Here is a 20,595-nt window from a genome sequence, read left to right as displayed (position 1 = left end):
GCGGAGCATTTTCTCATGTGCTTTTGGCCATGTCTATGTCTTCCTCTGTGAGATTTCTCTTCATGTCTTTTGCCAGTTTCATGATTGGATTGTTTGTTTCTTTGCTGTTGAGTTTAAGAAGTTCTTTATAGATCTTGGAAACTAGCCCTTTATCTGATACATCATTTGCAAATATCTTCTCCCATTCTGTAGGTTGTCTTTTAGTTTTGTTGACTGTATCCTTTGCTGTGCAAAAGCTTCTTATCTTGATGAAGTCCCAATAGTTCATTTTTGCTTTTGTTTCTTTTGCCTTCGTGGATGTATCTTGCAAGAAGTTACTGTGGCCGAGTTCAAAAAGGGTGTTGCCTGTGTTCTCCTCTAGGATTTTGATGGAATCTTGTCTCACATTTAGATCTTTCATCCATTTTGAGTTTATCTTTGTGTATGGTGCAAGAGAGTGGTCTAGTTTCATTCTTCTGCATGTGGATGTCCAATGTTCCCAGCACCATTTATTGAAGAGACTGTCTTTCTTCCAGTGGATAGTCTTTCCTCCTTTATCGAATATTAGTTGACCATAAAGTTCAGGGTCCACTTCTGGATTCTCTATTCTGTTCCATTGATCTATGTGTCTGTTTTTGTGCCAGTACCACACTGTCTTGATGACCACAGCTTTGTAGTACAACCTGAAATCTGGCATTGTGATGCCCCCAGCTATGGTTTTCTTTTTTGAAATTCCCCTGGCTATTCGGGGTCTTTTCTGATTCCACACAAATCTTAAAATAATTTGTTCTAACTCTCTGAAGAAAGTCCATGGTATTTGATAGGGATTGCATTAAACGTGTAAATTGCCCTGGATAGCATTGACATTTTCACAATATTAATTCTTCCAATCCATGAGCTGGAATATTTTTCCATCTCTTTGTGTCTTCCTCAATTTCTTTCAGAAGTGTTCTATAGTTTTTAGGGTATAGATGCTTTACCTCTTTGGTTAGGTTTATTCCTAGGTATCTTATGCTTTTGGGTGCAATTGTAAATGGGATTGACTCCTTAATTTCTTTCTTCAGTCTCAGTGTATAGAAATGCCACTGATTTCTGGGAATTGATTTTGTATCCTGCCACACTACCAAATTGCTGTATGAGTTCTAGCAATCTTGGGGTGGAGGCTTTTGGGTTTTCTATGTAGAGTATCATGTCATTGGCGAAGAGGGAGAGTTTGACTTCTTTGCCAATTTGAATGCCTTTAATGTCTTTTTTGTTGTCTGATTGCTGAGGCTAGGACTTCCAGTACTATGTTGAATAGCAGTGGTGAGAGTGGACATCCCTGTCTTTTTCCTGATCTTAGGGGAAAGGCTCCCAGTGCTTCCCCATTGAAAATGATATCTGCTATGGGCTTTTCATAGATGGCTTTTAAGATGTCGAGGAATGTTCCCTCTATCCCTACACTCTGAAGAGTTTTGACCAGGAATGGATGCTGTATTTTGTCAAATGCTTTCTCTGCATCTAATGAGAGGATCATATGGTTCTTGGTTTTTCTCTTGCTGATATGATGAATCACATTGATTGTTTTACGACTGTTCACAGTAAGAATTTTGAAGAGTATAAAAGGGTCCTAAGACAATAAGTTTGAGAATGGCTGGCTTAAAGAAATATATTTCTTTTAATAAAATAAAGCTACACACAGTAAAACATTCCCTTTGTTTTGACATATTAGAATGAACTCTGCAAGACACTAATTTTTAGGCTGACTGGAATTATGTCATTTCTATAGACTGATGGTTAATGAAATACACACAAATGAGTGAATAAAGAATGGTTTACTGTTGGGACGCCTGGGTGGCTCAGTGGCTGGGCGCCTGCCTTTGGCCCAGGACATGATCCTGGAGTCCCAGGATAGAGTCCCACATCAGGGTCCCCACAGGGACCCTGCTTCTCCCTCTGCCTATGTCTCTGCCTCTCTCATGAATCAATAAATAAAATCTTAAAAAAAAATGTTTACTAACTGGTAGGCATGACTTGAGGTGATTTACATGTGTCACCTCATTTAATCCACACACCCACCATTTGCTGTAGATGCTATTGTTACATTTTATGTGTGTGGACACCGAGAAATTACATGGCCCAGCTGGGAGATAACTGGAGCTTGGACTCTATCCCAAGCAGTCTCCCTTTTACCCACTATTCCAACTGTTATAAGATTTAACATCCCTTAGATGTGATGCACTTGATGACAGACAAGTTTTTCAAGATACTGAAAACAAAGGAGGGGGGGGGGTCACCCATGTGGCCCAACATCTTCACTTTGTAGATAGGAAAAGGAAAGCATGGAGAGGGCAAGTGACTTGCCGGAGATCACAGCCCAAAGAATCAGGATCTGTCAGGCCAGTAGCTCCCAGCTGGGAGCCCTTAGAACTCCAACCTGAGTAAGCACTGTAATTACTCTTTTATTGCAAGTGAGCAAGTAACATCCAGACATTGCAAGAGACGACACCTCCAGCAAAAGTGGCTCAACTTTATTACAGGGAAGCTAGGGAGGAGCGGGGCAAGTGAGGGTCTCTGTCAGGAACAGCCATCGCTGAGCAGGACTGCCAGGCCCCAGGTCTCTCTGGAAGGCAGGAGAGGATCAGCGTCCTGGAAGAGATGAGAAGTCAGGTGGAACAAAAGCACCATCTGCTGTGCACAGGAAGGCATTGCAAAAGCAGCAGGGGTTCACTAAAGGGCAGCTGTGGGAGGTGAAGTGGGAAACCCAGGTGCTAGAGTGGAACTAGCGCCCCGTGTTCAGCCCCACACACTACGCCCACCAAGTCTGTCACGATGGCTGGCACCCACTAATCTCACGCAAGCCAATCTCTGCCAACGCCTTTTTCTGGGGAACTTCCAGGGCTGCTGGGATGATACCCCTTGTCCTGTTTCAATGCACACAGGGGAGGCAATGAACAAAATCACAAGCAAACAAATCTGCCAATGAACAGACAGTCCTGGTGACTTTATTACCCAGAAATGCTCTATCTCTGATTCCCAAACCTGGCATCACATCAGTCATTGGGGAAGTGTCTTTTTTTTTTTTTTTAATTTTATTTATTTACTCATGAGAGACACACAGAGCAAGAGAGAGAATGAGAGAGGGGGGTAGAGACACAGACAGAGGGAGAAGCAGGCTCCATGCAGGGAGCCTGACGTGGGACTCAATCCCGATTCCGGGTCTCCAGGATCACACCCTGAGCTGAGCCACCAGGGCTGCTCCCTGGGGAAGTGTCTTAAAACAGATTGAGATAGATGCAGCAGGGATGGGCAGGGTAGCTGTTTGGCAGGTGATTCTCACCCAGTGCTGCGCATCTGAATCTGCAGGAGCCTTTCCATACTACTCATGCTTGCAGACATGTGCCCAGATTAAATTAGCTGGTATCTAGAAATTGCTTCAAAATAATAGGGGGAGGCGGTGGCATGCATAGATGAAACAGTGATGGCAATGGCTGATCATTGGATCTGGGTGATGGGTACGTGGGGATTCATTTTACTACTTGTATGACTAAAATTTCCAAAATAAAAAAGCAAAGGTAAATAAATCAATTAAAAACTCTTGAGAATTATTCAGCCATAGAAAGGAATAAAGTGCTGATCCAGCTACAGCTTGGATGAATCCTGAAGACATTATGCTAAGTGAAATACTACGGTTCCTTTTATTTTATTTTATTTTTTTAATTTTTTATTTTTTTATGATAGTCACACAGAGAGAGAGAGAGAGGCAGAGACATAGGCAGAGGGAGAAGCAGGCTCCATGCACTGGGAGCCTGACGTGGGATTCGAACTCGGGTCTCCAGGATCGCGCCCTGGGCCAAAGGCAGGCGCCAAACTGCTGCGCCACCCAGGGATCCCCTATGGTTCCTTTTAAATGAAACATCCAGAAGAGGCAAATCAGAGGCAGAATGCAGATTAGTGGCCCCCAGGGGCTGGGGGGGAGGCAGTGGAGAGTGTCTGCTAAATGGGTTTGGGCCGTTTTTTTTTTGGGAGGGGGGGATAAAGCTTTGAAACCAGAGTTACACAACACCGTGAATGCAGTGAACCCGCTAAATCATACACTTTAATGGTATGTTATGTGAATTTCACCTCAATAAATTCAAAGACTACTATGAGAAGAAGACACATCCAGTTACACATGGTTTACAACTGGCAGGCAGTACTCTTTTAGCTGAATAAGATGCACACGCTCAGGCCAGGAGTCTCCAATGCAAGGGGTCTACGTTGGGGCTCCCCCCGGTGTTTTGCCCACTCAGAAAGTTCTGTCTCTTCCCTCCCTCCATCCTTTCTTGTGGAGCGCTTATATCAACCACAATCTCACAATCTTACATGGAGACCCAGTATGAAACAGAGCTACTACCTGGGATGGCTGGAGGGGCCCAGAGGGCCACGCATCAATCTCCTCCAAAACTCCTCAGGGTGCAGGGACCATATGATGATCACTGATCCTCGCATGGTGGAAATATTATCCTCCCTTTGAGCATAATCCTTCCTATTCAGAGGGATTTCACAGGAATCCCCATAAGGAAGGAAAATAGGATAGAGGCTGTGGCCCCATCTTACAGATGAAAGGCCTGAGTCTCCAGGATGTAAGGTGAAGTATCCAAAGTCATAGCGTGACATGAGGACAGAGTTGGAATCAGAATGCCAGAATTCTCATTATTCATCCCAAGCTCACTCCTGATCATGGGCTGTGTCCATGGACGGACAGGGGATCAGGAAAACAGAGGCCTCTGACCCCTCATGATTTGCATGTGACATCACCACATACACAGGACACCGGCACAACCCAGCAGTCAGTTGGGAGAGGAGGGTCTCATGGGCCTGTTCCCAGGGATGAGGACACTGGCCACTACGGATTCCAATTTGGGATGCCCTCATCCTGTCTCTGCCACCCTCCTGGGTGGGGCTTCAGTCAAGGCACTTCCCCCCTTCCCAGGCCTCATGTTTCTCAATGGCATTGAGAGGGCTGATCCACATCAGGGATGTGGCAATCACTGTCATTCAAGCACCAAAAGCACTGCAAGGGCAGTAACAGCTAGGAAAGGCTGTGCCATGAAGGATTCTGAAGCTGGGGTTGTGCAGAGAGGGAAGGAGTGCTGGAGCGATACATAAGGTCTATCCTGGTTCTGCAACCAACTGATTTTGGCCACCTATAAGCCTCTCTGGATTCTGTACAATTAAAGGGGACATCCTGCTTGGATGTGAGGATTTGTTCTGCACCAGTCGGGAGCAGAGGGCATGCTCAGGAAGCTGACAGCAGTTCCAAGCAAGGAGAGAGGCCAAGCTGAATTAGCTGAACCTGGTCAGCACACAGGAGCATGAGGCCCAGGACATAGGTGTCCTTGCAGATGGGACAATTTATCAAAGCACTGCTCAGGCTCATACGCCCTATACTTAAACCCTGTTGGTTATGAGATGCGTTCCCCAAGTCATAAAAGGGACCCTGGGAGACATAACACAGTGCTCTGCGTATTCTCAGGGGGCTGTGAGGATTCCCTGAACTCATGATTTGCATTAGCTAATGAAATATTCCGTCCAAGGGCTGGGGCCTCACCCACCTGCTCCCTTTGGTCCATCATGGGCTCAGGGTCCAGGCCCTCACTACTTGGGGCCGAGGTAGGAAACGGCCTTTCCTGTTTTCTCCAGGGTCTCCAGCAGAATGTCCACGCTGTGCTCAGAGTTGATGCAGACCTTCTTGTTGGGCAGGTCAATGTCAAACTCAACTCCTGCAGGAAAAGGAAGTAGGGTGTGTGGGGAGGAAGCAGAGACCCTCCCAGTTGGGGCAAGAAAGAATGCTGGCTCCAGAATTCTTATTCACAACCACCTTCCCCTTTCCTCCATGCCAGATATCAGCACATTCTTCCTATAAAGGGCCAAAGTCATGTTTTAGGCATTCTGGGGCCAAATGTACTCAGCTACATATTCTTCTCTCTGTGTGTATTGCTTTTACACCCCTTTAAAAATGTTAAAAACCATTCTTAGCGGTACAAAAAAAGAATGTGGCTAGATTTGGCCCATAGACTATAGTTTGCCAACCCCTGCTTGAGACTGGGGCTTCTTTTAAGTTTTCTCTTCTTTTTAATTTCAAAAGTAACAATACACACCATTGGGGGGAAAAAAAAAAAGCAAACATTGCTGAATAAAACTGGAAAGTGGAAGGCCCCCTACTCTCTCCTATCTCCAGAAGTCACTATGAACAGCACAGCATCTACCCAGTCTTTCTCTCAGACAGACAAGTGAAAAGTAATTGTTGTGTGATAATAGAGCAAAATTCGAAGCAGCAACCTCAGTGTCCCTCAGCAGGGGATCGAGTAGATGTATGGGACATCCACACTGCGGATTATCACACAATGCTACAGTAAACATACTTGAACACATCCTATAAAACTTGTGAAAATATTTCTATACCATGAATTTACAGAATGGAAATTGTGAGCAACCGATGGGCACATTTTAAATGTTGATATTATAAAACCACCCTAAAGGGCTATGTCAATTTCAAGCTTTTCCCTCCCCACAGACCAGTACATGGGAATAGCTAGAGATGCCATCTTGTGGAGACGATGGGATCCAGAGGGAGAGGCCGTGATAGGTTCTAGGCCTGGCTTCATCACTGACTTGCTGGATGACCACAAGCCTGCCCAAAATGGGCCTCAGTTTCCCCATCTGTACATGAAGGAATTGGGGGTGGTCAGCACCTGTGATCTATCCGGTTCACACAGGCCATTAGCTGTGATTCCTCAGGCTCAGCACTGCTCATCTAAGGCCCCAACTCAGAAAGCCCTTCTGACCCACCTCAAAAGGCTACCCAAGTAGGGACAGTGGTAAAAGATGGGGCCATCTATCCAAGGTCAAAGGGAGATTCCCCAAACATCAAAGAGCCTTAAAAAGCCCACAGTACAGAATGTCTGAATTTGTACCTAACAGACACTGAGGGAGAAAAAAAAAACATAATGTGTCCTTACACACTGGATTTTTGTCTTTTGGTTCAGAAGTTTCTCCCTCCTTGGCACTTGATGGGATGAGCACCAGGTGTTATATACTATATGTTGGCAAATCAAACTCCAATAAAAAAAATACAAAAAAAAAAAAAATAGGAAAAGAAAAAGAAGTGTCTCCCTCCTCTTTGGAATAAATATTTTGGCGGCATCATAAACCTGGAAGAAACTCTAGGATCGGGATCCCTGGGTGGCACAGCGGTTTGGCGCCTGCCTTTGGCCCAGGGCGCGATCCTGGTGACCCAGGATCGAATCCCACGTAGGGCTCCCGGTGCATGGAGCCTGCTTCTCTCTCTGCCTGTGTCTCTGCCCCTCTCTCTCTCTCTCTGTGTGTGTGACTATCATGAATAAATAAATAAAATCTTTTAAAAAAAAAAAAAAAAAAAAAGAAACTCTAGGATCATCTAACCCAGTGGGTTTTAAACTGTGTTGCTTACAGCCCAGACTCCTGGTCAGGTGTTCTCAAGTCATCAAGAGTGAAAGCAGGCCCACCTGCACTCCTCACTTCATCCAGAATGTGCCACTTCATATTGGAGGGGCCCCTGAGCAGTTTTCCTCTTACAGTATCCACGGCAGAAGCTAACATAGGCTGACACGCCCATACCACAGCTGGGGAAATAGGCCCCAGGGAGAAGAAGCTGCAGTCACACGGCAAGCCAGCAGCCAGGTTTTCCCCGCTGCTTCAGACTTTCAAATTAAGATTATGATTTCCATGACTAGAAACCAGCCATTGACTCACTTTGGGCAAGTCACTTCCCCTCCTGGGCTCTGGTGTCAACACTCCCATTCCACAGACGGAAAGGCCAGCTCAGAGATTGAAGTGCTAATGAGATCAAGTCCATGTGGAAGGCCTTTGAAATCTGGGTATTATCTAGGGTTGTTTTTCTTCTTTAAAGATTTTATTTCTAGAAAGAAAGAAAGAAAGAAAAGAAAGAAAGAAAGAAAGAAAGAAAGAAAGAAAGAAAGAAAGAAAGAAAGAAAGAAAGAAAGAAAGAAAGAAAGAAAGAAGAAAGAAAGAAAGAAAGAAAGAAAGAAAGAAAGAAAGAAAGAAAGAAAGGGAGAGAGAGAGAGAGGGAGGGAGGGAGGGAGGGAGGGAGGGAGGGAGGAAGGAAGGAAGGAAGGAAGGAAGAAAAAAAAGAAAAAAGAAAAGAAAAGAAAGAGAGAAAGAAAAGGGGGGGTAGGCCAGGTGGCTCAGCGGTTTAACGCCGCTTTCAGCCCAGGGCCTGATCCTGAAGACCTGGAATCAAGTCCCACGTCAGGCTCCCTGCATGGAGCGTGCTTCTCCCTCTGCCTGTGTCTCTGCCTCTCTCTCTGGGGCTCTCATGAATAAATAAATAAAATCTTTATTTTATTTATTTTTTTAAGATTTTATTTATTCATCAGGGAGAGAGAGGCAGAGACACAGGCAGAGGGAGAAGCAGGCTCCCTGCGGGGAACCCAATGTGGGACTTGATCCCAGCACCCTGGGATCATAACCTGAGCCAAAGGCAAACACTCAACCACTGAGCCACCCAGGTGCCCCCTATCTAGGTTTTTTTTTTTTTTTTTTAAGATTTTATTTATTTATTCATGAGAGACACACAGAAAGAGAGGGGCAGAGACACAGGCAGAGGGAAAAGCAGGCTCCACTCCATGCTGGGAGCCCGATGTGGGACTCAATCCTGGGACTCTAGGATCATGCCCTGGGCCAAAGGCAGGCGCTAAACCGCTGAGCCACCCAGGGATCCCCGCTATCTAGGGTTTTAAAAGTGAAAATCTTAGCACTATCAGAACACTGGTCATATCTCAGTCATTACCTCTCGGAAACCCAGGGCCAGACCTCAGTCTCCCCAGCTGAGAACCAAGGGGGCTGGATGAGAATAATGATTTTCTAAATATGTCCAGAAGAGGTGCTTTAGGAGTTTTGCACATGACTCGAGTCAAAGTTTATTTCTTAAAATATTACAATTTTCTAAATGTTAATAGAAAATGACACTCAAATGTAGCATATGCAAAATTATCACACTGAAGATCACCAACACATTAACTAGTGCTGCCAGGACTCTGAGCTAGACTGTGGCAAATCCCAGCTCTGCCACTTACTGTGTGATCTCAGCTAAGTTGCTTAACCTCTCTGAACTTCAGTTCCTCTTGCTGAGGATGGAGATAGTCCAAGAAGCAACCTAAATGGCTGTGGTGAGGAACAGATGATGTGGTTCACAGAAACCACACCAGGCAGAGTAAAGGGCACATGCTAAGTACTCAATATATATATTTTTAAGATTTTATTTATTTATTCATAAGAGACACAGAGAAGAGAGGCAGAGACACAGGCAGAGAGAGAAGCAGGCTCCTCATAGGGAGCCTGATGTGGGACTTGATCCCGGACCCTGCGATCACACCCTGAGCAGAAGGCAGACACTCAACCACCAAGCCACCCAGGAATCCCCTACTCAATACATTTTAGTTTTACTGTTATTAGCAGCTTTAACTCAAGCTTCTCCTGATCCATGTCTGCAAGTATTTGAACATGATTTAAGTGCCTCGGCCTCCCCAACCTCACCCCTAACCGAGGGCCACTCACTCACCTCCCAGCTTGTTGAGCACCCGACTGACCGCGTTAGAGCATCCTTCACAGGTCATGTCCACAGAGAACTCGTGCTTCTAAAATAAACAAAGGGGACCATAAGCAAGTCCTTCAGCATGACACACACACTCCACCAGCATGCAGGCCCACCTAGAGGCCAAGACAGAAAGCAGAGACAGGGCAAGATCTGGCTGTCATCAGACTCACCAGTAGCTTCTTTCTGAGCCCCACTCTCTTAAACTGGAAAGTGGAGTTAAGTAAGGGTTTCTCCATCTCACAGGTTGTATTGAATGAGATAATCCCAGGACACCTGGGTGGCTCAGTAGTTGAGCATCTGCCTTCAGCTCAGGGCGTGATCCTGGAGTCCCAGGATCAAGCCCCATAATGGGCTCCCCGTGGGGAGCCTGCTTCTTTCTCCCTTTGCCTGTGTCTCTGCCTGTCTGTCTCTCATGAATAAATATTTAAAAATAAATAAATCAATAATAAAAATAAAATGTTGGTGTCTAGTCTGACCTTCAAAATCTTGATTCTTGAGCTACAGGGTTTGTCTCAAGACCACTGATAACTGTGATTTGAGTAGGCCCATGGACTCTGAGCAATGCTGATCTGGTGGTCTTATTTATGCATCAGAAGATCATCTTATGCATTAGAATCATCCAGGAACTTGAGAAAACTACAAGTTCTGATCCACAAGTCTGGGCTGGAGTGTCTATTATGGCTAATAAGTTTCTCTGGCATTCTGATACACAGAGATCACTGTTCTCATCCACATGCTGTCAGAGGCAGCACCCGAGTCCTGGGACGAGAAGGGATGTGCCAGGTCTCCCAGCGGGGTGGAGGCTGGGCCAGTAAGGGAACCCAGACTCCTGGACTCTTCGTACAGGCTCAACATCCTATAGTGTCCAAGGGCCTTAAGGCAAGCTTTGTTGAATTCACTGCTGCGACCCGATACTTGAACAGCGCCTGGCACAGAGTGGGTGCTTACTACATTTTGTTGAGTGAAGAGATGATTGACACAACTGGTTGAGGAACTCTGGGTCCTTCTTTTGCTTTCAGACAAAGGTTTCTATACCAATACATCTATTTTAAAATCTCTGGGGCAGCCCCAGTGGCGCAGCGGTTTGGCGCCGCCTGCAGCCTGAGGTGTGATCCTGGGGTCCCAGGATCGAGTCCCACATCAGGCTCCCTGCATGGAGCCTGCTTCTCCCTCTGCCTGTGTCTCTGCCTCTTTCTCTCTGTGTCTATGAATAAATAAATAAAATCTTTAAAGAAATAAAATAAAATAAAATAAAATAAATAAAATAAAATCTCTGGAAATAAGACCGGCCTCAGTTCCCAACTCTGGCAAGCTGTATGACCATGAGTAAGTTATTCAACCCCTCTTTGCCTTGGTTTCTACATCTGCAAAACGGGGACGAGAGTCCTTTCTCTAGGTTAGTGAGTGGGATGAACATTGTAAGTATGGGAGCCAGCATGCAAGATGGCCCCAGTGACCTCTACCTCCTGATTTATGCCCTTAGGAAATCCCATTCCACAATGTCTCAGGGTTGCTCTGTGTGTCCAGTAGAATATGGCTTAAATTACATCATGTGACTTCTAAGGCCAGGTCACGAAAGACACTGTGGATTTTTCCTGGAATGGCAGAGTTGAGTAATTGTAAGGGACCACATGGTTCATGAAGCCTCAAGCACTTAAAGTATTTACCTGACCCTTTAAGAAAAAGTGTGGTGACTCCTGCTCTAGAATAACCAGCAGACAATCCAGATTTGTCAACAGTTTGCACCTGCATATACCCATCCAAAGCTTTTTTTTAAAGATTTTATTTATTTATTCATGAGACACAGAGAGAGAGAGGCAGGGACATAACAGAGAAAGAAGCAGGCTCCTCGTAGGGAGCCCGATGTGGGACTCGATCCCAGGGCCCTGGGATCATGCGCCCTGAGCCCAAGGCAGACGCTAAACTGCTGAGCCACCCAGGCGTCCCAACCCACCCAAAGCTTTAGAGGGTTTGTAAGACCAATATAAGGCCTAAATCTATTGTGTCTGAGTGCACCTCTGTGCCAAATGCTCAGTATATGGTATTTTAAATTAGTTCTCACTTGGCTTGGAAAGGGAGCTCGAGACCCTATTTTACTCCAAAGGAAATTGAAGTTCCCAGGGGTTCACTGAGCTGCTCACAGTTATGGAGCGAGTCTGTGCTGAGGATATGAACCCAGGCCTTCCTGGCTCGAGGGACATTTTGCTAGTTGTGGAGCAGCCAACAGCACTGCCAGCTGCCACCCTGCGACCCTGACTCTCAGCAGGAGCTCTGGGAGTGGGACAGCTTGTGAAGAAATGCAAGTTTATGCTGCCCAAGAACCTAAGTCAACAGAATATGTGAAGCTTTCTGCCGCTGCCTACAGAGAGCGGGTCTCCTTTCATCCTCCATAGTACAGAGGTCAGAAACCAGGAAGCGGCGTCTGGGTGGCAAAAGTTACAATTCTGTGCTCTTCCCCTCAGACTTGCACAAGTCAATTTGAGGGTGGTAGAAAATCTACTTCATGGATAGAGTAACCCATTCTTTACAGAGAATCCCAATCCCCTGTTGCCTCAGCCCCTCAGAGCCTCAGACTGGTCTGTCACCTCTAAGACATGTCCTTTAAAGCCATGAAAAAGTCCAGTAAACTGCAATTCTTTAATAGAATCTCAGAACTGGAAGGGCAGAAATGCAGTGGGGTGGCTGTCCAGCCCCCTCCCAGAGAAGGAATTCTCAAATATCCCGGATATTTAATCTTTGACACAATGTCAGTCGGGTTTACTAATACTAATATTTGAATGTGGACTACATGCCAGATATTGTTCTAAACACTTTGTGTGCATTACCTGGTTTAATCACCACAAGGTTCCCATGAGATGGGTGTTATTATCCCTTGACACACAAGGGTTTGAGATTCAGAGGTTAGGGCACTCACTCAGGGTGACACAGCTAGTGAGGAGCCAGGGCCTATACTGAAAATGTCTCCGAAGCCTAAACTTTTAACCACTGTGGTCCTTGTTAAAATGGGATTAACACCTGCCTGCCTGTAGTTCTACACACTTGTCTTTGGTCTACACGAGAGCTAACATTTCTTGCGAACTAGCAACATCAGTGACTATATGCTACATATTTTACTGGCATTCTTCCAGATAATACTAACAATAGTCCTTTGAGATCACAGCTTTTATCCCCATTTTACAGATGATGAAATCAAGGCACAGAGAGATAAAGCAGCTTGCCCAAGGTCACCCAGCTGGCAAGCAAGGGCACAGATTTTTTCAAAGAGGCCTCTGAGATTCCAAGTTTTTGTCTGAGAAACCTCTCGGGTGACACACTGACCAGTTTTGACCACGGCCCTTGACTAATACCCTCCTTTCTTCAGTTGCTCATCTTGTGATATGGTGCCAAGTACCCTCTTCATTCTGACCATCTGCTCTGGAGGGTCTCTAGCTTGTCAATAGAGTGATCCTCAAGCTGGCCTTTGCTTTACTGCCACCCTCTACAAACACCTGGTGACTATCTCAGTCCCAGGGTGATTAATGTTGTCCTCTTAACATTGCCACAGGCAGATTTGCTCAAGGAGGAGGGCCGATTCTGTTAGGTTCTTTGTCCATACTTGTGTTGTCTGAGGATTTGTCTCAAGGCACCTGGCAAGCCCCAAGGGAAAGGACACCTGAGATGGTTGTGGGTTGGCCCAGAGGGCCACTGGCTTACGTGTCAGCTCCCCAAAGCTAGGCTGCTAAGACACAGGGCATCTGTGGAACACCTCTGGGTATCCCCTTGAATCAGAGCCATAAACTAGGCACTCTGGGGGAAATCGCTCAACACCACATGACCCCAACTAGGATCTACAGGATATACTTGGCATCACAGCTTACTTTCAATCCGGTATAACGACTTTTGTCTGGCATTTATTTCCCAAGTGGTCAGGCCAGAAGAGACTGGGAGCCTGAAGATAAGGGGCTTAATCCTAGCCCTACTCAGTGCCTCAAGGAGACCATGAGTAAGTTACTGGGCTTTTTCCTTTCTTATCTGCAAAAGTCCTGAATTTCTTATCTACAAAATGAGGTCCTGAGCAACCATGTATGTGCATTAAGCCTGAGTGAGCGGCAAAGGCGCCTAAGACCTACTCATTCCTCCCCAAACTCTGTCTTTGAGCAACTGGCAAGTGTGAGCAGGTCCCTTAACCTCCCATGGGCTCATAGGTTCAGGGTCGGAAAGTGATCGGTAGGAAAGGTTAAAAGCACTGTCTCCATTCAGCGTCGCCCAGGGCTGAAGTGAAAATGGGCCAGAGTAGGCAAGAGGAAGGAAAGGAAACCACGGGTCTCTGAAAACGTGCCCCATCCAGGCGGCGACAGCCACCCCACCCCTCCCCCACTCCCCGCTTCTGGCCGGCTCAGCCGACAGGGGCAACAGGGGCAACAGGGGCAAGCGGGGGGAAGGCGCAGGGACTGGCCGTCCCAGTTCCAGTTCGCCACAGGCTCGCTCCCCGGATGAGCTCAGCGACTCGGCCCTTCGCTGGGCCTCAGTTTCCCTCGTCTGTGCTGGGAAGGGCTGGGCTTGTAACCACTGGAGGCCCTGCCGCTCCGATGTCCGGAGGCCTGACTCCTACATCAAGCCCCTTTCGCATCTGGAGGGATTTTCTGGAGGGTCGCGGAAGCCGGGAGGAGACGGGGAGGGAGGGAGCGGGAAGAGAGGCAAGAGCTCCGGCTGCGGCCTGGGCCCGTGAAGAGCGACGTGCGGCCGAGGCGCGGTGCAGCCGGGGCGCAGGCGGGGCCGCGTCTGCGGGGTCGGGAGCGGGCACTCACCGGCATGGCTGTGGATGGCGGGCGGCGGCGGCGGCGGCGAAGCTTCGGCCGGCTCCGAGCGCTGGCGCGGCTGTGTTTCCGGGGCTGGGCGCGGGGGAGGGCCGCCCCCTCCCGCCAGGCCCCGCCCCGCCCGCCAGGCCCCGCCCCGCCCGCCAGGCCCCGCCCCCTCCGCCAGGCCCCGCCCCCGCCCCCGCGGGCGGAGAGCCACCTGACTGCCGCTGGCCGCCGCGCCTCCTTTCCCGCGGTAGGGGCCGGGGACTCCCCGCTCGTCCGCCCCGCGCTGGGCCGGCCTCCAAGGCCTACTGGCCATTTTTAGACCACCTGCTTCGTGCCAGGCGAGTATTAGAGGCTGGGAATGCCAGCCCCACCCCCACCCCCCGCAGTGAAGACGACAGACTCCGCCCCTCCCTAAAGGGACAATCCCATTTATTGATGTAAGCGAGTCCCAGCCTTGAGCCAGCACGGTGCTAGGTAGCCAAGATGCACTAGTGAAAAAGACCTCGCCTCCTAGGGAGCCAAGGAAGCAGGCGGTGAAAACGCTGTGTTAGAGGGGCTGTATCGTGGGAGCCGAGGAAGGGTCTCTAACAGACTGGAGTGTGTTGGGGCTTCGGGAAGAAGTGATCTGAGTCAAGGGTGGAGAGCACACGTTCATCTGGTGAAGATGAGCTACTGGGGAAGGAGGGAGGCAGAGGGAACAGCAAGACGGAAGATGAGAGTGGGCTTGAGAGGCAGGCACAGAGAGAGGTGGAGGAGGATATGAGATCCACAGCCTTGGGTGAAGACAGATGAAGGACACTTACAGAGACAGCCATGCGGAGACTCGGAACTTCAGACACACACACACACACACACACACACACACCCCTCTCCATACACACGAGTTTGGGGTGAGGGGGCTCTCCCCTTGGAACATCCAAGGAACCTGCCGGAGGGGTCCGGTCTGAGTAGTTTCAAAGATGTCCCTCATCAACAGAACTGCTTGGACATCTTATTAACAACCCAGACTTCTAGGCTTCACCCTAGATTCACTGCCCCTTATTCTCCAGGTATACTTTTAGTCCCCCTCCTCTGCTTGGTTTGGGGAACCACTGGTTGAGGAAAACTATAGTCTTATTACATGAAACTTCTTTAAGAAAGTGTGCTCAGGGATCCCTGGGTGGCGCAGCGGTTTAGCGCCTGCCTTTGGCGTAGGGCGCGATCCTGGAGACGCGGGATCGAATCCCACGTCGGGCTTCTGGTGCATGGAGCCTGCTTCTCCCTCTGCCTGTGTCTCTCTCTGTGACGTGACTATCATAAATAAAAATTAAAAAAAAGAAAGTTTGCTCATGATTGATTTATTGTCTCACCTCCAATTCATCCTTTTTGTTTGCTCTATGAAGATGAATCTGGACTCTTTAAATTTTTTTTTTTCCTTTGCCTTCTGGCAGGATGTTAAAACTTCTCAGTAAAAGTTCTGGGAAGACCCTGAAAGGGGAACGGTTTTCCTTCCTGGTTCCAGTGTGCTCACTTGCCAGACCCTTGCAATGTGAGTGGTTGCCCCACGCCCATCTTCTGAGAACGGCTTCCTCAGCACCAGGCTCCTGCTGTGTTCAGGGACCAGCAGCACCTAGCAGCCTAGCACCTTCCTTGTGTCTATCCTTCCTTGTGTACTTTCAATAGCAGAGTGCCTTCGGTGAAGTGCCTCTCTGTAAATAGCTTTTTCCAGTACCCCAGAGGGAAATTTTCCAGCTGGAGGATGGATGTCTAGCAAGTTCCACCAGCCTGGCATCATAGCCATTTCTCTGCCATTCTGTGGGCCACAAGGCCTGGATCTCAGGCTAGGATGGGGCTTAGGGGATTCTTCTCTGTGTAATACCCTATGTTACTACCTTGGCCTTACCAGCAATGGCTGCTCCTTGTATCTGCTGTTTCTATATTCTTCAAAATTCTCTTTACTTCTTACTAGCCAATGCCTCATCACAGACTCATGATTTTTAAACTTTCCTTGTTCCAATTATGGTGTGGTTTCTTTCTCCTGATTAGAACACACTGATACAGGGAGTGACCACAAGCTGCCTGCTTCAGTTTAGGGAAGAGGGTAATGGATCCACCCTTGGCCTAGGTTCAAGGAACACGAAATGGAAGGAATAAATGTAGGCCAGAACCTGTCACTGACTCACACTGGCCCTGAGTGAAGAGGCCCATCTCCAGCATGGTGAGTGGAAGGAGCATGGAAATGACAGCCTGCTATAACAAAATATCACAGACTGGAGGGCTTAAAAAATATTTATTTCTCCCAGTTCTCATAGTTCTGGAGGCTGGAAAGTCCAAGGCCATAGTGCTGGCTGATTCAGTTCTTGGTAAGATTGCTCTTCCTGGCTTGCAGATAGCTGCATTCTCGCCATGTCCTCACATGGCAGGGAGAGCTAGCTCTGGTATCTCCTCCTCCTCTTCTAAGGCCACTAGCCCTATGGAATTAGATCCCAGTCTTATGACCCCATTTAACCTTTATGAACTCTTCAAGGCCCATCTCCAAACACTGTCACCTTGGGGATTAAGGTCTCAATGTGTGGATTTGGAGGGAACACATTTCAGTCCATATAAACCATATAGAGGGCAGCCTGGGTGGCTCAGAGGTTTAGCACCTGCCTCCAGCCCAGGGCCTGATCCTGGAGTCCCAGGATCGAGTCCCACATCGGGCTCCTTGCAGGGACCCTCCTTCTCCCTCTGCCTGTGTCTCTGCCTCTTTCTCTCTCTCTCCTTGTGTCTCTCATGAAAAAATAAATAAAATCTTTAAAAAATAAATAAATAAACCATATAGAGCCATAGACACCAGAGTTTGAATTTTAGCCCTATCATTTGCCAGTTGTATAACCTTGGGCAGATCACTTTACCTCTCTAAACCTTAATATCCTCACTTTTAAAACCAGGATAGTTAGGGTGACTATACAATTTTTTATCCAAACCTTTTGAGAGTAAAAGGGGTTGCCAGGACAATAGGCATACACCATGACTGTTCCAGGCAAACCAGGACATATGGGTTTCTCAAAGAAAACTATTTTGTGGTATTATTGGGAAGAATATAAATGATACTGTCTACAAACCCCTAGCGCATTACTTGGCACATGATAGGCATCAAAAAATACTAGAATTCTAATTGCTGGAATTGGTCCTGGCCTCCCTGACATGGCTCTTCCCCTACTGGCAAAATGCTCACCCCTTAACCCTTCATACCTCTTTGTGACCTGCCAAGCATTTCCTTAGGTCCAGTGAAGGCAAGGCTCAACATTTTAGTAGCACTGGGCACAACTGTATACTGGGGCACAACTGTGAAAGGGACGGGGGCACTAAAGGAAAGGCAGAGGAAGAGTGAATAGGTCAAAGAATTAGGGAAGAGGGGAGGTGAAGCAGAGAGAGCACAACTTAATGAGAGGCAGCATTACGGAAACGGAAACTCAGTGCACGTGACAAATGAGGAGAGGAAAATGTGCATGATAGTTCCTATACATAATCTGCATACATTCCAGTTATTTACATAACAACTCAGCCTGAAATGAACCACAGCAAATGTTATAGAAGTTATCTGGAATGGATGCAGGATTATAGGCTCTTGATGTACATACTATTTAAAAAATTCCAAACAGCACAGAAGGGTATATGGGGAAAATAAGTCTCCCTCCTACCCTGACTACCCCTTTTTAAACAAAAGGCAGGGCAGCCCGGGTGGCTCAGCGGTTTAGTGTTGCCTTCAGCCCAGGGCCTGATCCTAGATACCTGGGATCAAGTCCCACGTCGGGCTCCCTGCATGGAGCCTGCTTCTCCCTCTGCCTGTGTCTCTGCCTCTCTCTCTCTCTGTGTGTCTCTCATGAATAAATAAATAAAAATCTTAAAAAAATAAAAAGTTAAAAAAATAAAAAGTTAAAAAAATAAAAAGTAAAAAAATAAATAAACAAAAGGCATCTATATACAATTTTGCACCTTGCTTTTGTCACTTTACAAAATATTATAGTTTATTCTTTACTTGTGGATATCCCCTTCATTCTTTTTAGTGATACATAATGCTATATAGTATTCAGTTGTACCATAATTTAACTAGTCCTGGGCAGCGCCGGTGGCTCACTGGTTTAGTGCCACCTGCAGCCCAGGGTGTGATCCTGGAGATCCGGGATCGAGTCCCACGTCAGGCTTTCTGAATGGAGCCTGCTTCTCCCTCTGCCTGTGTCCCTGCCTCTCTCTTTCTCTTCTTTGTGTATTCTCATGAATAAATAAATAAAATCTTAAAAAAAAAAGTTTAACTAGTCCTTATGGCAGAAACCATTGGTTGGCTAATCCAACCCTCACTCCCAGTCTTTTTATCTTGCTACTGTAAAGACCAGATCCCCAAATACCCTAAATGCTTGCTTTCCCATCCTCCCTTGCAGCCAAGAGTGCCCATATGACATGGCTATGGCCAGTGAGTCAGAAGCAGAATGTTTCTGGAAAGCTCTTGCTTTTTTCACAAGGAAAACAGATACTACTCCTTTCCCCTTCCTGCTGAGAATACTGGCATGGTACCTTGAGTACAACCATGAGGAAAATGCCAAGAGAATTACAGAGATGCTGGTTCTGACTGTGTGCTCACTGAACTAATGCCAGCTGCAGCTTGACTGCAGACTTGTTACATTACAAATATAAGCCCCTCTTATTTCGACTGCTACATAGACTACCTGTTACTTACCCCTGACATATTCTTGATATAGTCTCTCACTGATATACAGGTTGCTTCCAATCTCTTAATGCTAATAATGATGATGTAATGACAGTTCATATACATAGATCTTTGCTTAAATGTTTATGTAGAATAAATTCCTAAGGTGGAATTGCTGTTTGCTTTCAATTTTGATAATGAGATTGCCTCTCAAAGAAGTTTTATGAACTATGCTTTCATATCTTCAGATCTATGTGTGCTACTCTCACCCATTTCCAATATTATTGATTTTTCTTTCTGTTTTTTCCTATTTCTCTTTGCCATGTGTTCTATAATATGTATTAAGAATCTCAGGAGGGACGCCTGGGTGGCTCAACAGATGGGCATCTGCCTTCGGCTCAGGGCGTGAATCTGGAGACCCGGGATCGAGTCCCACATGGGCTCCCTGCATGGAGCCTGCTTCTCCCTCTGCCTGTGTCTCTGCCTCTGTGTGTGTGTGTGTGTGTGTGTGTCTCATGAATAAATAAATAAAATCTTTAAAAAAAAAAAGAATCTCAGGAAAAAAATTTTTTTGAAAAGCAGATTTCAGGGCAGCCCTGGTGGCTCAGCAGTTTAGCGCCGCCTTCAGGCCAGGGTGTGATCCTGGAGACCTGGGATTGAGGCCCATGTCAGGCTCCCTGCATGGAGCCTGCTTCTCCCTCTGCCTGTGTCTCTGCCTCTCTCTCTTTCTCTCTCTCTCTCTCTGTCTCTAATAAATAAAATTAAAAAAAAAAAAAAGAAAAGAAAAGAAAAGAAAGAAAGAAAAGAAAAGAAAAGCAGAATTCAGGAATTCTGAGTTCCAGACTACGCAGGAGTCTTCTTACTGGCCTTGTAAACTTGAGTAAGTAGATTTAGCACTAAACCAGTGGGCTTGGGAAATGAGCCGTTTCCCAGTGTTGTTATGATGATAGGAGTATATAGACTGTAGTCATGTGTAGATGACAAGTTCACAGACAAGTGGTGGGTATCTTCTTTCTGGTATATCCTACCTCTGGACCTCACCCTACTGGAGTGACCCTTTGGCAGATGCTGGGGTCAAGCTCTGCAAAGAAAGGCCTTTGTAGCTGTTGTCTACTCCCTCTGGAATACCAAGTGTCTGTTTTTTGTGTTATAGCAGAGGTACACGCTGGCTGCCTCACTGCTTTATCCATCAAGGAACCTTCAGATTAGGATCAAAGGTTCTGAGCTGAAAAGGCCCTCAGAAAAGCCTATGCATGGGAAGAGAAGGGCTGCCAAGCACAGGTGGCTTGGGGTGCAGGCTTGGTGCAGGCAGCATGGTATCAGGAAGAGTTGCGATTTGGCTGCAGCTGGTCTGCAGACATATTTTATTTAGTTCCTAAAATGCTCAAAATATTTTTTAATTAGTTGACAACATTTATAAACATGGGAGCTTGGTTGCACAACAGTGTGAATATACCTTTAACGCCACAGAATTGCACACTTAAAAATGGTTAAAGTGGTAAATTTTATGTTCTGTATATCTTACAATTTAAAATCTATTTGTA

The 20,595-nt window shown here is 46.8% G+C and overlaps 1 protein-coding gene across 2 annotated transcripts; it reads right to left on the bottom strand.

The window, feature by feature from the left end:
- Positions 1–2,468: 2,468 nt before the first annotated feature.
- ATOX1 (antioxidant 1 copper chaperone) lies at positions 2,469–14,710 on the bottom strand. 2 transcript variants are annotated; one of them, XM_077895815.1, is made up of 4 exons: positions 14,386–14,546; positions 9,563–9,638; positions 5,556–5,723; positions 2,469–2,607 (listed from the first exon to the last, which is right to left on the bottom strand). In XM_077895815.1, the coding sequence occupies exons 1-3, from the start codon at positions 14,389–14,391 to the stop codon at positions 5,599–5,601; spliced, it is 207 nt and encodes a 68-aa protein (XP_077751941.1). In that variant the 5' UTR covers positions 14,392–14,546; the 3' UTR covers positions 2,469–2,607; positions 5,556–5,598. The 2 variants fall into 2 exon arrangements, with proteins under 2 accessions (XP_077751941.1, XP_077751940.1); XM_077895814.1 differs by lacking the exon at positions 9,563–9,638 and having other exon boundaries at positions 14,386–14,710.
- Positions 14,711–20,595: the final 5,885 nt, after the last annotated feature.

This window comes from Canis aureus, chromosome 4 (assembly GCF_053574225.1).
Source record: "Canis aureus isolate CA01 chromosome 4, VMU_Caureus_v.1.0, whole genome shotgun sequence".
Classification (NCBI taxonomy): domain Eukaryota; kingdom Metazoa; phylum Chordata; class Mammalia; order Carnivora; family Canidae; genus Canis; species Canis aureus.
Note: the sequence above shows the minus strand (reverse complement) of the source record. Positions and strands in the feature narration are given on the sequence as shown.

Bases quoted from the DNA above. Each gene is read 5' to 3' on its own strand.
- ATOX1 (XM_077895814.1), bottom strand. From the start codon at position 14,695: ATGGCCAGTAGGCCTTGGAGGCCGGCCCAGCGCGGGGCGGACGAGCGG. The intron at 5,724-14,385 runs GTGAGTGCCCGC...CTTTTCCTGCAG, and splicing joins CGCCATCCACAGCCATGCCG to GAGTTGAGTTTGACATTGAC.